This window comes from Homarus americanus, unplaced genomic scaffold, assembly GCF_018991925.1.
Source record: "Homarus americanus isolate GMGI-L3 unplaced genomic scaffold, GMGI_Hamer_2.0 scaffold47967, whole genome shotgun sequence".
NCBI classification, from domain to species: Eukaryota; Metazoa; Arthropoda; class Malacostraca; order Decapoda; family Nephropidae; genus Homarus; species Homarus americanus.
In genome coordinates, this window is record NW_024731965.1 from 955,718 (window position 1) to 970,345 (window position 14,628).

The window sequence follows — 14,628 nt, forward strand, 5'->3', positions numbered from 1 at the left end:
CCCCCCTACTATATAAGTCAGTTAAAAGAGGGTTTACTGAATTCCACTAGTTTTGACAATAACAGAGAAGATCATTAAAGCAATGGGAAAGCTTTGACAAAATAATTTGCCAGAAAGTTGGCCAGTTTAATCCTTTCTTTAAGGGATCGACATCACGAAACCACACCACTCAAGCCTTGCTTCGGTTAAGTTTATTTTTTCTACTCACATCCAAAGAAACTGTAAAGGTTGTTCTTAACATTTTAAAAGTTCCCTAGAAAAAATTCACATGGATAAGTTAGTGTATTGGTTTATCATGGAAAGACTGTCGGAATTTGCACATGGCTGAGTCTATACAGGTATAGAGATTTGTGTCATTTGCAAAAAGAGAAAACAATAGCATTATAACAACACATTGTTTTATGCATTGTGAAGTTCTGGCTGCAAGAACAATAGGACATGACTTGAAAATTGTACTTGACCAAGTCATGAAAGTGGTAAACTTGATCAAAAGTCAACCCCTAAGTTACCTTTACAGTATTATCAAAGCTTTACAAAAAAATTGGGCTTGAGTACGTGAACCTTACCCTCCATGCAGACATCAGATGGCTATTAGAAAAGATATTACTGTACCTGATTCCATGCTTCCAACAATACCACACCCTTCAAAAGTATTAAAGCATGGTTACAGCATTGTAAATAGTGCAAATATATATATTTGTCATTATTTTTCGGTATCGGCACAATGTAGTGTAGTGATGGGACTGTGAAAGCATAACCGTATGTGGTAAAAACTGTACCATAAACATTTGTGCCTTTCCCAATAATACATGTATATGTCAAAGGCCAATTTCATTCCATTTCCTGTTCATGATACCTAACAGGAAACAATAACAAAAATTAAAATAAAATAAGCTAAGTAACACTAGGTTCTTTTTAAACACATTAGCAGTTAAATAAAGATACAGTACCTACTGAACAAGTAGACACTCTTCATACCGGTTAATTAAAAAATCTAGCTAGCTATAAAACTATAGAAGATACACACCAATATAGATCTTCTCTTCTTTCTGCTCTGTGGGCTTCTCCCCTTCCCGAATGACAGTCTTCACAATATCAACGTACAGAGGAGAGGAATATGTGAGGTTTCTTAATCTTGCTTCATTGGGCATCATACTGTAGTTGTAGCCATCTTTTTCCCAGTTGGTTGGCTTACTCAGATAAATCTGCTCAAATTTCAGCAAGTGCCGTGGCTGAAAGACAAGAATTCAATCTAAGCTATCAAAACTACACTTTAAAATTAAGATTAACACAAAAAATTTACCTCAAAACACTCAACTTCTCAGTTAAGTTAACTTGTTCTTTTTATTATCCCAACATGCCATTCCTGACAACCTACACTGGAGATTCTGGAAAGTTATTAGGTTCTATCACTCCAGGGAAGGCAAAATTCTTCAAACATTCTTAAGATATTTCGACAAAACCCAAAGACAGGAATAGAAAAAGATGACAAAATAAGACAAAGCAAGAAGTGTAACTATCACACCATCCTAAGTGCTACCCTCGTTAATTTCACACTTTGCCTACCATTAAAAATTGCTTGAAAGCGCACACAGTACAACCTGATGTAAAAGCATCCAATGAAGTGGTCACTGTTTTCATTATAATTCATTCAAATAGCGGTATCTGGCAGCTTAATGGGGGGCCGAGCAAGTGACTGACCAGTGGGCTGGACGCCGTTGAAGTAAGATGGTATATTAACTTACTCCTGAGCCAAATTTGTCGCTACAAACTTTTTTCCTGCATTCCATCATATTTTTTGCAGGTAAAAGGCTTCAAGATGGGTAGTAGGGTGACAATAAAAAGTGAAAGTTTTTATTTTTAGATGGCCATTTGTCCAATACTGCGTACCCATGAAAAAGGAACACAGGCGAAATCCTGGGTCATTTGGACAATATTTAGAGGTGGCTCAAGCCATTTGAAGTTAACACTACTGAAATTATTATTGATTTTTTCTAATTTCTTTATTTATGAACCGATTACTATGAAACTTTGCAGGTATATGTAGAATGCAAATTCAAACTAAAGTTGTTCTAACATTTTTTCTAAAAATGAGTAATGAGTATTTTGGCTGGTGCAGCTATTGGCTGCTTGGTGTCCCGAAAGTATTGTCAGGGACTGGACAGGCCATTGCTACAGCAGTCAGTGCAGCGCTGGAAGAGTGGAAAATATCAGAGAATGTTTCAGCACTCAGTTTTGACACAACAGCTTCAAACACTGGGCACTTGTCGGGGGCATGTGTCATTCTGGAGCAGAAACTCGGCCGCCGTCTTCTGCATCTCGCGTGTCGTCACCACATCCTTGAGCTTGTTGCCGAGAAAGCGTATGTGGAATGCATGGGGCCTTCCTCTGGACCAGATAATACTCTCTTCTCTCGCTTCAAGCATAAGTGGAAGGACATCAGTCAAGATGACTACAGCCCTCTCTCAGACCTCCCTCCAAGTTTGTACGAGAAACGAGATGACCTCATCTGTTGCTGGAAACATCATCTGGGCAAGAAGCAGCAGCCACGTGATGATTACCGTGAGGTACTGGAGCTAGCAATCAGGTGTCTCGATGGAGCTCTACCCAAGTTTAATCTCCGACGGCCCGGAGCACTTCACCGAGCACGGTGGATGGCTAAGCTCATTTATGTCATGAAGATCCTGATTTTTGCTAATCAGTTTAAACTAACTGCTCGTGAGACATTAGGCTTGAAACGATTCACATTCTTTGTGCTAGAGGTGTATGTCAGTGCATGGTTCACGGCCTCCGTTCCATCCTCCGCTCCTGCTAATGATTTGCGGCTCCTCCAAGACCTGTCAGAGTACCACGACGTCAAAATATCAAGAACATGTCTCACAGTCTTCGGTCGTCACCTGTGGTACCTCAGTGAAGGCTTGGTGGGTCTTGCACTCTTCGATCCACAAGTTAATGCAACAATGAAGACAAACATAGTTCGGGCAATCGTTGAGAGGAAGGCGACCGAGGATTCACCAAAACGTGCTGCTCTTCCTGCCACATCTTCCCTTCCCACAAAGCAGCTCTCAGACTTTGCTTCTAGAGGATCAAACTTTCTATTTGAAAGTCTCAAAATGAAGACTTCTTTTTTGTCCAAGGAACCTGACACATGGTCTGATGATGAAGACTTCAAAACTGGCGTCGCAGTTGTGGGTGGTCTCAGAGTCATCAACGACACTGCAGAGAGAGGGATTGCCTTGATACAGGCATTCAACAGCAAGATCACGAAGAGTGAAGACCAGCGTCAACATCTGCTGCAGGTTGTTGAAGAGCAGAGGCGGTCACAACCAGGGACATCAAAACAGGACCTTACAAGCAAAAAGCGAAAACAATGAATGGGTTGTCCACACCTCTCCCACCCATTGATGTAAGCGTGTTCACTGCAGTTTCATTTTAAAAAGGAATTAATCATTTATATGTACAGTGTACACATAAACTTGCTCAATATGTAAATTTTAAAATAAACCGGCATATTATGAATATTCGTATTTTTTGCCAAAAGGATAAAACTTCAATTGACTTGAGCTACCTCTAAATATTGTCCAAATGACCCAGGATTTCGCCTGTGTTCTTTTTTCATGGGTACGCAGTATTGGACCAATGGCCATTCCATTTAATCAATTTTAGAAATTCACCCCTATGCACTATTGTCACCCTAATGGGTAGCAATAGTAAATATTCCAAACCTGTGCTTGAAAGATGAAGATGCATGCAGGGGAAAAACCTGTCAGTCTAAGATGATAACACTTACTTCTAAGTGTAGAATATTCTGCATACCGTAAATATTACCTTGCTTCTAAGTTCCTTTAGTTTTACAACAATATGAAAAGTGTTTGTTACTTTAAAGTAAATATTAGTTGAATTAGGTTTTATAGAAGTTTGCAATTTAACCAAGTCTTGCTCTCTTTTTTCATCCATAACAAATGAACATTGAATGCGTATCTTTAATATATATACAGTACTGTATATATATTTATGCATCCTATTTAGATACACACAGGCTTAGTATAAAACAGTGGATGATGCAGACAACTTATATGTGAAACACATAATGAAATTTTTTTCTATAATTGTGAGCAACGTATATGTGAAATGACATGTATAGACATATAGACACAACATATGACAAGGATCCCCTTTATTTGAGGATGCACTGAATATGGTTGTATACAACACATTGTTTAACCCTTAAAGGGTAGGTATATACTACATACGTGACCTGTCCGCCCAGGATGGGGTATATTTCGCTATGTAGAAAACAGAGCAAATTGAGTAAGATTTTGTTTGCACTACGGTATTAGAAAGCCGACTCTTTTTTTTCTACATATCCATATATAATCAATAAATACTTATAATAGTACTTTTTTTGAAGAAATCACAAACTGAACTGGGAGTACTGTACATGTTTTTCAGGCTCAAGAGCGAGCCACCAGCATCATCATAATAACCAGACAACAACACTGCCACGAGCACACTCAAACAAGGGTGCAAAAAACCTAAACATTATATGAGGCGCTCAGCATTAGAAAGGGGTGAAGTGCCACCCCGAGCAAAATGTGTTTTTTGCTGGATATCACTACTGTATTTTCACCATTCCTCTACATGTTGGCATTGGATGTAACCCTCTAGCTAGAATAGAAATATGGTAGAAAGTCCTTAAAAAATAAGGTGTGATTTCGCCTCAGGCCGGGAGCTATGTATCTGGCTGTGCACTCGGTCAATGTAGGTAACTACACCCCGTTCAGAGTGAGAGGAGAACAAGCTTCCCTCGGACCATACCCCCTGAGGCAGCCAATCACAATGTATTTCCCCTTGCTACGTCATAGCTCCTCGACCAATCCGTGCACCCAGATGCTGCCTCCTTCTTAGTTTTGGTGCATATTATAGCATAAGGTGTACGTTCTACTGCTATTTTTTTATAACTTTTCGGCGTAACATTGATGTTATTCGTGTTCCACGCGTGAGAAGTGCTGTGCACTATCTGCCCGATATTAGAGCAAGACACGAGTGAGGCCAGGCCTTTTGGTGTGGGTTCAGGAGCCCAATATTCCTGAGCGTGTGTTAAGTGACGCCAGTGCTCACGTGGACACCCCAGTAATGCTTGGTGATAGTGATTTTGGTGGTGACTTTAGTGGTGCTTAAGGTGATACAAGTGCTACTGGCGATGGTGCAGATGACGTGCATGAGAATGTTGGTGATGAGCTACTTGGTGATGTTGGGGAGCCTAGTGTTGGTGGTAGTGGAGCACCACGTGATGCAGACTGGTAACACAAACAGTGACACTAATGTATCACAAGAACATACAGACTGTGAGGAGGTAGAAGTGGAGTGACTAGACATGCATTGACCATGACCATTGACCGTAAGACAAGTGTTGTTTTTGGTAATCATTAACTTGTTTTCCAGTATTAGCCCACAATAATAAGAACATTTAGCAGAAAAATGCGATTATTTTTGGTTTGAAGATCAAACAACCATACTTGATGGGTAGTTATTCTCATTCAACTCGCGATAAAATAATAACTATTCACAGTACTAACTTCTAGTTTTCATAGTTCACTAGGAGAGGGATTGAGGTGCACGAAGAAAAAATGAACCCTCTAGCTTAAAAAACAAAAAAGTCATGGTTGTTTGAACTTCGAAAAACTTTAAACGAGTTTTACTCCGCTTTTTAAATTTGGTGCATCACCCCCTTGTAATGAGGAGCGCCTCATATGATGTCCGCCACCCTTTAGCGACATGTTTTCCTCCCAAACTGCAAGTGCACTAATTATACAGTGGTCCCTCGGTTAACTATCACAATTCGTTCCAGAAGGTCGTTCGTTAACCGAAAATTTCGTTAACCGAAAATTTCGTTAACCGAAACCATCGTTTCAATGGGATTTTGGGTAATTGGTTCCAGCTCACCGAAAATTACATACAAAGTAAAAAAAAAAAATGCAGTAAAGTACACTTACTTTGAGGTGTGTATGTAGAAGGCTCCTGGTTGATGATGATGATGATGAGAATTAGAAGTGGGGGTGGAGGAGAAGGGAAAAGAGAAGGAAGTGGGGGTGGAAGAGAAATCACCCCATGCTTGATACCGTCATTTCACCCATAAAATTTTAAGTTCACTAGGTCAAATTCAAGATTATTTTCTTTAAATCAACACTGCATCAATAATTGTACTGTAAAAAGGTAAAAATACTCTGTGTTCAAGAGACCCACAAGCAAGATGTTTCCTCCACTGAACAGAGATACAAACTGAGGCCTTGGCGGGCGAGTGAATGGCTGATGGGCGCACCAAAAACTAGTTCCCTGTACTGCAATTATGTTAAATAAGTGTTAAAATGACTAAAAAATTTAATATAAAACTTGGAAAATTATTGAATAGTACAACCTTCTTGATATTTACTCCAATTTTAACGAATGTAAGCCCTAGAACCAATTTCTGTATTGGCGGATTAATCTTCCAGCTGGTGAGCAAGCCAAAGCATGTCGAAACATTTTCGTAAGAATTTCGTTAACCAAATTTTTGTTTGTTAACCAAAATGAAGATTCTTACGGAAGGTAATTCGTTAAGCGAGGCGTTCGTTAACCGAGGGACCACTGTATATGAGTCATAGGACACAATAACCCAATTTGACTACATAGCATAACTGTCATGAAACCAGACAGGAACCTTCTTAAGAATGTAAAGGTGATAGGAGAGGTAAATCTGCCTTGTACAGATTGCCTGTGTGTGACATGTTGCTATACATGAACAGGGAGAGGATAACATTGTTTGTTCTAAGGAGAGTGAAGATTAAAGAAGCAAAATGTAAAAGACACATTTTGTATTGTGATTACAAGAATGTAAACCATCAACAACAATGCGTAGAGTTACAGGGTCACATTAAAGAATGGTCGGTTAAGTGCATTTGACAAAGTCTGTGGCAGAGCGAAGGGTGAAATGACAAATTAGACAGAATGATAATGTAGAAATTATGATTGTAGAGTATAAGGCCTGGAAGATGGATGATAACAAAAGAGAATACCTTGGGGTGAAGTACAGAAAGGATTACAGGGCAAAGAACCCGTCAGCATAGGCGGGAAATATGACTGCGAACAACTCCATATTTTCCGCCTTTGCTGACGCCTAGAGCAGCCCAGTCTGTAACACTCATCCACCAACTTTCAGGGGCCATGTAATATTTCAACGTGATTCTGATCTTTTAAAATGTTACCATAAGTTGCGGCATATACTGTAAGTCGACGTTTTAAGCTTGAAAAAATCTCTCCAAAACCAGAGGTCAACTTATACGCTGAGTATAAAATGTGAAGCTGTACCACATAGTGGTAAACAAGTGGAACAGCCTGCCTAACACTGCATCACTTAGCGCAACTCCCGTGGCCTGCCGCTAATATTTCCTACTGAAATTCATGTTTGGTAAACTTATTGAACATAGAGATTATAATAAAAAAGTAAATTCCAGTATAATTAAACGAACACAACACCACACGCCATTTCCAACAGCTGATGCACAGTAAACAATCGATCAGAATGCCACTAAGCCCAGGCGGCCAGCCAGACAACTACCCGGTACTACGATATGGTGCCATCTGCGCAATTTTATGATAACGCTATAGATTCTGAGTTCACATACACTACAGGGATAATGACAGTTTAATGATACATAATGGTAGTTTATTGAATATACACACAATGATATTATGACTGTACCTATATGGTATAACTCTTTAAAATAAATGTTGCTTGAAAGTAATTATTTTATTGACAATCAAAGCCTTAACTCTAAGATACCATAATTAAAACCTTAACTCTAAGATAAAAAGTTAAAAATTTAACTTCAAGACTAATTTTACTTTAAAGTTATATTTCATTGACAATAAAAGCATGTATGATCACATTTTAAAATCCTTCAAAGTCTGCTGACTGTTCATCAGACATAACGGGGTCTGCATATGGGTCCGAATCACTGGAACTTCTGACTTCGTCTTCATTATTTTTGCTGTCATCCTCCTCCTCGTCACTATCTCGCCACAACAAATCATCTTCTTCCCCATCCATTGCATTTGAAATCCCACATTTTTTAACGATCTTACGACAGTTTCTAAACGAACAGCTTCCCAAGACTTTATTGCAAATTCGCACAACGCATCCAGTGGTGGAGCACGCATATTACCCCCCTTTCGTGAACGACTTTTCTCCCTCAACTATCCATTTATTCCACTCCAAACGAATATTGTCCTTAAATGGCTTATTTAGGCTTACATCAAGTGGTTGAAGCACACACATTAACCCCCCTGGTATTACAGTGGTCCCTCGGTTAACGAACACAATTCGTTCCAGAAGTTCGATCGTTAACCGAAACCATTGTTTCAATGGGTTTTTGGGTAATTGGTTCCAGCTCACCGAAAATTACATAGTTACTTTGAGGTGTGCATGTAGAAGGCTCCTGGTTGATGATGATGATGATGGGAATTAGAAGTGGGGGTGGAGGAGCCTTCTACATACACACCTCAAAGTAAGTGTACTTTACTACCTTTTTTGTTGATTTTAGGCAATTTACAGTGAGCTGGAACCAATTACCCAAAAACCCATTGAAACAATGGTTTTGGTTAACGAGTTTTTCGGTTAACAAGCAACCTTCTGGAACGAATTGTGCTCGTTAACCGAGGGACCACTGTAGATGCTTCTTGACCTTATGTGTTAAATGGGCTCTGAACATGTCCCAAATCAACAAGCTCCTTTCCTTGCGTAATCCACGAGGCCGCCTACTCCACACATTGTCAATCAATAAATGTACTCCAGCTTCACCCTTCTCATGGACATGGACCAAAACACCTGTAGGGAACTTTATTTTTGGCATTGTTTTTCTTTTAAATATAACCATTGGTTTTAATTTAGTTCCATCTGCAGGGCAGGTTAATACGACAGTGAGCTTCGTCTTTTTGTGACAACTATATAATACAGTGGTCCAGAGGGTCGTTCATTAACCGAAACCATTGTTTCAATGGGAAATTGGGTAACTGGTTCCAGCTCACAGAAAAGTATATACCAGGTACAGTACAAAGTAAAGCGAAAAACGCATAAAGTCAGAAACACTCCTAAAATTCCCCCAAATCTCCATTAAATCACTATACATATACATACATATACACTCTTACTATTAAATCACTACTGTAATGTGATACAGGTGATTAATTTTTATCTCTTGTGCAAAATATATGACGTTTATATTAAAATCATTCGCTGTCTTGGAAGGATTCCAGCAATGCAAATTATATTCTAACTTTAGTCTGAGATATTATATAAGATAAAACTGAAAGCCTACTTAAAACCACCAAACCTTTGCTGGGAGGGTGGGGGGTAGGGAGGGAGGGAGGGAGCGAGTGGGCGTGAGGGGGGGGGGAGCGGGAGGTGAGGTGATACGTTTGACAGTTAGCACAGAAGGTCTAGTGAAGTATATATTTGTTTGTTTATGTCCTTGAGATTTAGTTTTTGTTTTTTGCTTATACAATTTCATAGAAGTGACCGGGGAGAATATAATTTACATTGCTGGAATTCTTATACGATAGTGATTAATTTGAATGTAAACATGCAATAGTTTGCACTAGACTAAAATTTTAGTATTCATTTTGTACATTCTACTGATTACATGTACAATACAATACAGCTTTGCCCTTAGGACAGTGTGTGCATGTAAATGAGTTTCAATAAATGAATAAAGTTACATATATAGAGCCTAAAATAATAGTTGAAAAACTTTCTGTAGACAGAGCTTGGATGGCTAAATTTTAGAATGACCAATAATTTTAATATAAAAAATGCACAAATATTAAAGCACAATTTTCTTGATGTTTACTCCACTGGAAACGAATGTAAACATAGAACAGATTACTGAATTACTGAATTGGCAGACTAGCCCATCAGCTGATGCTCACAACAAAACGTTATGTGCGCAAGGATTTCGTTAATCAAATTTTTGTTCGTTAACCGAATTGAAGATTCTTATGGAAGGTAATTCGTTAACCAAAATTTTTTTAACCGAACCATTCGTTAACCGAGGGACCACTGTATATACATCAAATGTTGAAAGGTATTACGGTAAGTGTCTTGATGAAAGTTCTAGCCTAGCCTATGTTTGGGCCTTGGGGGGTCGACTTATACGGCAAGTATAGGTCTAAACCTGAATTTTTTACTAAAAATCTTGAGGTCGACTTATACGCCGCTACTTATGGTCGTTTTTGCATACTGTAGTATTACTGATAAATAATCTGTTTTAGTATGCCTTATTGTGGGTAAAAATAAGTATACAGTATATTAAATGTGTTCTCCAAAAGTGTGAATTTGCTACCAGAGTTTAACAGTTAATTCATGTACAGTCAACCCTTGCTTTACGCGTTTCCACGTTTACGCGGTACCCTGCCGAACACGGAATGCTCACTTTCCGCGGTGTGTGTACCCTTTTACGCGGAAAGTGGCGTGAGCAGGGTGCGCACAAGGTCGCCCAGTCATCAAAACATTACCGGGTTCTTCACCCGCCACCCACCACAGCCGGCCCAAGTCAGTGATAGTGATAGTAAGGATATGGACTTATATGGACTTTGAGGGGTTTGACAAAGAGGCCCTGCAAGCCTCTGTGGTGGATAGTGATACAATTGATACAAGTGATACAGGTGAGGGCCAATAATCTGCCCTCCGCCTCGGAACCAACCCCCCATCCCCGTGTGCCCAGCCATCTTTTCTACTAATGTAAGTGTTAAAAAACCTAATATTATTGATATTTCTCTTAATTATTAATTGCGTGTGCATACCATCATAAAATTAAGAAGTTATTTTTACTACAACGTAGGTATTGTGTCTGAAAAAGTGGAGTTTGGGGGTCGGCCCGGTCTCTATTTCAATTAATCCCATATGTTATGTTGTTCACTTTACGCGGGCCGCCGTGGGTTCAATTGACCGCATAAAGTGAGGGTTCACTGTACAGAAGGGTCGGAATATATTGCAACTTTAAATAACGATTTTTTTTATATTGAAACGAGGGAAATCGGGCAGGAAATATTTCAAATGTACTGCCATGGCAAACAAATGCGTTATTTGCTCACCAGAGGCACCACTGTGACTGCTCACTCACGCATTCACGCTCGCCAGCTCAGTCTTTCTGAGTGAGTGACGAGAAAGCAGCTGACTGCTGCAGATTACGACTTCTAAGGCGAGTGTAAATGGGTTGCTAGTGACGTGAAAAGTGAAGAGAATGGAAAGCTTAATGGAAAAGATATAATACTGTAACAAATATTTTTGGTGTTCGTTTATGTAGGTGTGGGATTGTCAAGTGAGGGTGGCAGTGTGGCGACTACTGCCAAGTCTGGTGGTCCCAGGATGGTGAGTCAGCTGCCGAGTCTGGTGTTCCTTGATATTGATACTGTACTGACATTGAAATAGCCTGGTGTTCCCGAGTTTAGTGTTCATTGGTGCTTTAGTTAGTAAGAAAATTAACTCGTTAAGTCAAGTTTAGTCACTTTTAGTGGCCTCCAGAACCTAACCCTATTTTCTCCATTGATAACATGCAATAATATATGGCAATTTAGTATATTGCGAACACCCTTGGACCCTATCTTGCGATATATCCCTCCCTGCTCTATAAGACTTCTGATAAACTTCCTATGTGCTCATGTTTGAAATAAAGAATGTATGTATATTTATATAATTTAGCTAAATACTGTATCTTTTTCGTCAGAAACGGTCATCCTAACGATTATGAACTCATTTAGAAATACTGTACAGTAAGATCTTGTATTTCGCAAGTAATATAGACTTGAAAAATTGAGCCAAATTTAAATTTGCCAAATGCAAATACACAAACTAATGGGAAAAATAACAATATAGACTGGCTACTCTACATCAACCTCTGATATTCCCATTTATAACCTCCAAATGATACAAATTCTGCCTTTATTGACCTGACTGTGCTTTCTGGAAACTAGTTTTTAGGCCTTCCTCAAGTAACTTAATCACACACTGTTTATCCTGCATCGAGTACTTGGCAAACTTAACTCACTTATTATAGTCCCGCTTATCCTTTTCCTTATTTGGCCGCTTAGGAGGGTCTGTCCCACCAGCACCATTAGGACCCCCAGTAGAGGTAGAGGCCATTATCTTGACTCAACATGTGGTAGCACCACCCAAAAAAGCACACAATAGCAGCCAGGGCGGTCGCTAGGATGGCGAGGGCTACAATTCGATCACCAGAACGCTTCTTGGAAACATTCTTCTTACCTTGTCTTTCCATAATCATCGCTAACACAACAAACTTGGAGAAATCAGCAAAAATCACGGTGCAATCGACAAAAACCACGCGATTCAACTTATCACGTGATGTAAACAGAGAGCGCTGGTGTAAACCGTTATTAGTCCTCACTGCTAAACATTCTTTTTACTTATTCTTTTCATACAGTATTATGGTAAACAGCTAAATTTGCATAAAAAAAAAAGAAATTTACAGAATACCTCTCAAAAAACACTTCACAAACAAAAGACACAAATCAATTGAACATGTGATGTCGAATGTGAACTGTAAACATTGCATAACCCCGTGCCACGCTTAAAACGTTGAGGATGGAATCGTGCTATAGCCAACATTCGTATGCAAAAGTTCGCGTTTTACAAACAGTGTTCCCTATTCATCAATCGCGTTACAACCAGTTCGCGTTAACAAAACAAGCGTTGTAGCAGAAATGACTGTACAGTGGGGTATGCTATAACGAACGGATTCTACTGCGAATATTCCTATAACGAACTGTTTTTCCTATAAAATTGAGAATGCAATAACGAACAAAACTCCTACAACGAACAGTATTTTTTATCATTTTTTGTACTAATTTATTATTTTTTATTACAAGTATTAATGATATTCTTTATTTCAGGAATTTAAATGCACATTTATACACTTTTTTACAATTTTATATTATATTTTTCAGTGTTAAGTGGTTGTATTTGGGGACCTAGAATGGATTACCCCTATAATGAACGAATGCTATAACGAACGAGGTTCTAGAACCAATTAGATTCATTATAGCATACCCCACTGTAACTGGTATGAGGGCTGTGACGTCATTCAAGACGGTGGCCAGCATTCAGCTGGCTGGATCTCACAAAATTCACGATATTTTACGGCAAATATAAGACTTGGTTACATTCGGTATTGCTCATGAAATTAAAAAATGCGAAATGAAATCAAGCAAAATATGAGATCTTACTGTACATCATTACTTCAGGACGAAATTAGACAGATTTGCAACAGCCAATCAGCTGTAATTCTTGAGGCATCTCTTATCAGCTGGGAAAAATGCACTAGTATAGTATTGTAACCCCTATTCATATCCTTAGGTCTATGGCAAATTTATACTGTAGTCACTTTTCAGTAACACAAGCCCAAAGTATAACAAGGTACAGTATACTTGTACTGAGTATTAAGCTACAGTAAACTAAAATTATCATAACTCCTCAATGAAAAAACACACTTTTAGATTTAATTAAAACTATGATGATAACACAGTCATACCCTTCAAATTGAGCTTTATTAACACAATTAAAAGTGAGCATAAACTTACTGGAGTTTCCAGTTCACCACCAGTATGTTGAGCCTCAGCCTGGAGATCTATTGCTTGTGAATCCTCAACAATTCTCTGAATGGTCATTGTAATGAATTCATCAAAGGAGTCCAGCTGCTGTCTGACAAGACCTTTCTCATCAAAGTACGAAGAGATGACAAGCCAACAAGCTTCCTGCCAGATATCTGGAGAGATCTCATCTCCTTCTTCATCACCATAAGCAATATCTGAAAAAAGAAAAGCATTTATTTATTTATTCCTTGAAAACAATTAAAATACTGTACATACTGTATACAGTACTGTACTGTGCATGCCTTATTCTATATAGCTAGCTTATACACACACCACCAAATCTTCAAACAATTTAAAGATTAAGATTTTTACGAAACAAGTACAGTACATGTCATATTAGACCATAACCTTGTTATCAGTACAGTACTCAAAGAACTTACCAGTACATCTACAGTGAAATACAGTACAGTACTGTACAGATAAACCTTGAAAAGTGATGTCTCATTCAGCGGTATTCCACTTTAACAATGGTCATGGATTAAGACCATCTCGCTATAAACGATCAAAAAAATTTAAAGTAACGATACCCATTGGTTGGAATTTCTTTTATCTCTAATGCACACGATGGGTTGTATATACTGTACAGTACTTATATTAATCACAGTCTTGCAAGGATTTCAGCAATGCAAATTATATTTTTCTATGTCAAGTCAGTGACATTTTATAAGGAAACAATATTTAACCCTATGCACCACCATAGGTAACGCATCTCTGGCTTCACTTGTCAGCCACGGTAATAACTACCCAAGAACCGCCACACAGCCAACCCGTGCACTACAACCCTGTGCTTGGTACTTTGTCAATCACATCTCCCCGCCATCATATAGCTACACAATTATCGTTCATCATCGTTGGCTATATGTACAGTACAGTCCCCTTCACTAGTGCATTTACAAGAGCTCAACAGGTTTTGTGCAGTGT

General features: G+C 38.8%; 1 protein-coding gene across 1 annotated transcript in view; it reads right to left on the reverse strand.

The window, feature by feature from the left end:
• LOC121868109 (DNA-directed RNA polymerase II subunit RPB2) overlaps positions 1-13,858 on the reverse strand; it is a gene marked incomplete at its 3' end in the record, with an annotated part of 74,231 nt that extends 60,373 nt beyond the window's left edge. Inside the window, 2 exon segments of the mRNA XM_042368380.1 lie at positions 1,028-1,232; positions 13,636-13,858. Of these exon segments, the coding sequence (XP_042224314.1) occupies positions 1,028-1,232; positions 13,636-13,722 (292 nt within the window).
• Positions 13,859-14,628: the final 770 nt, after the last annotated feature.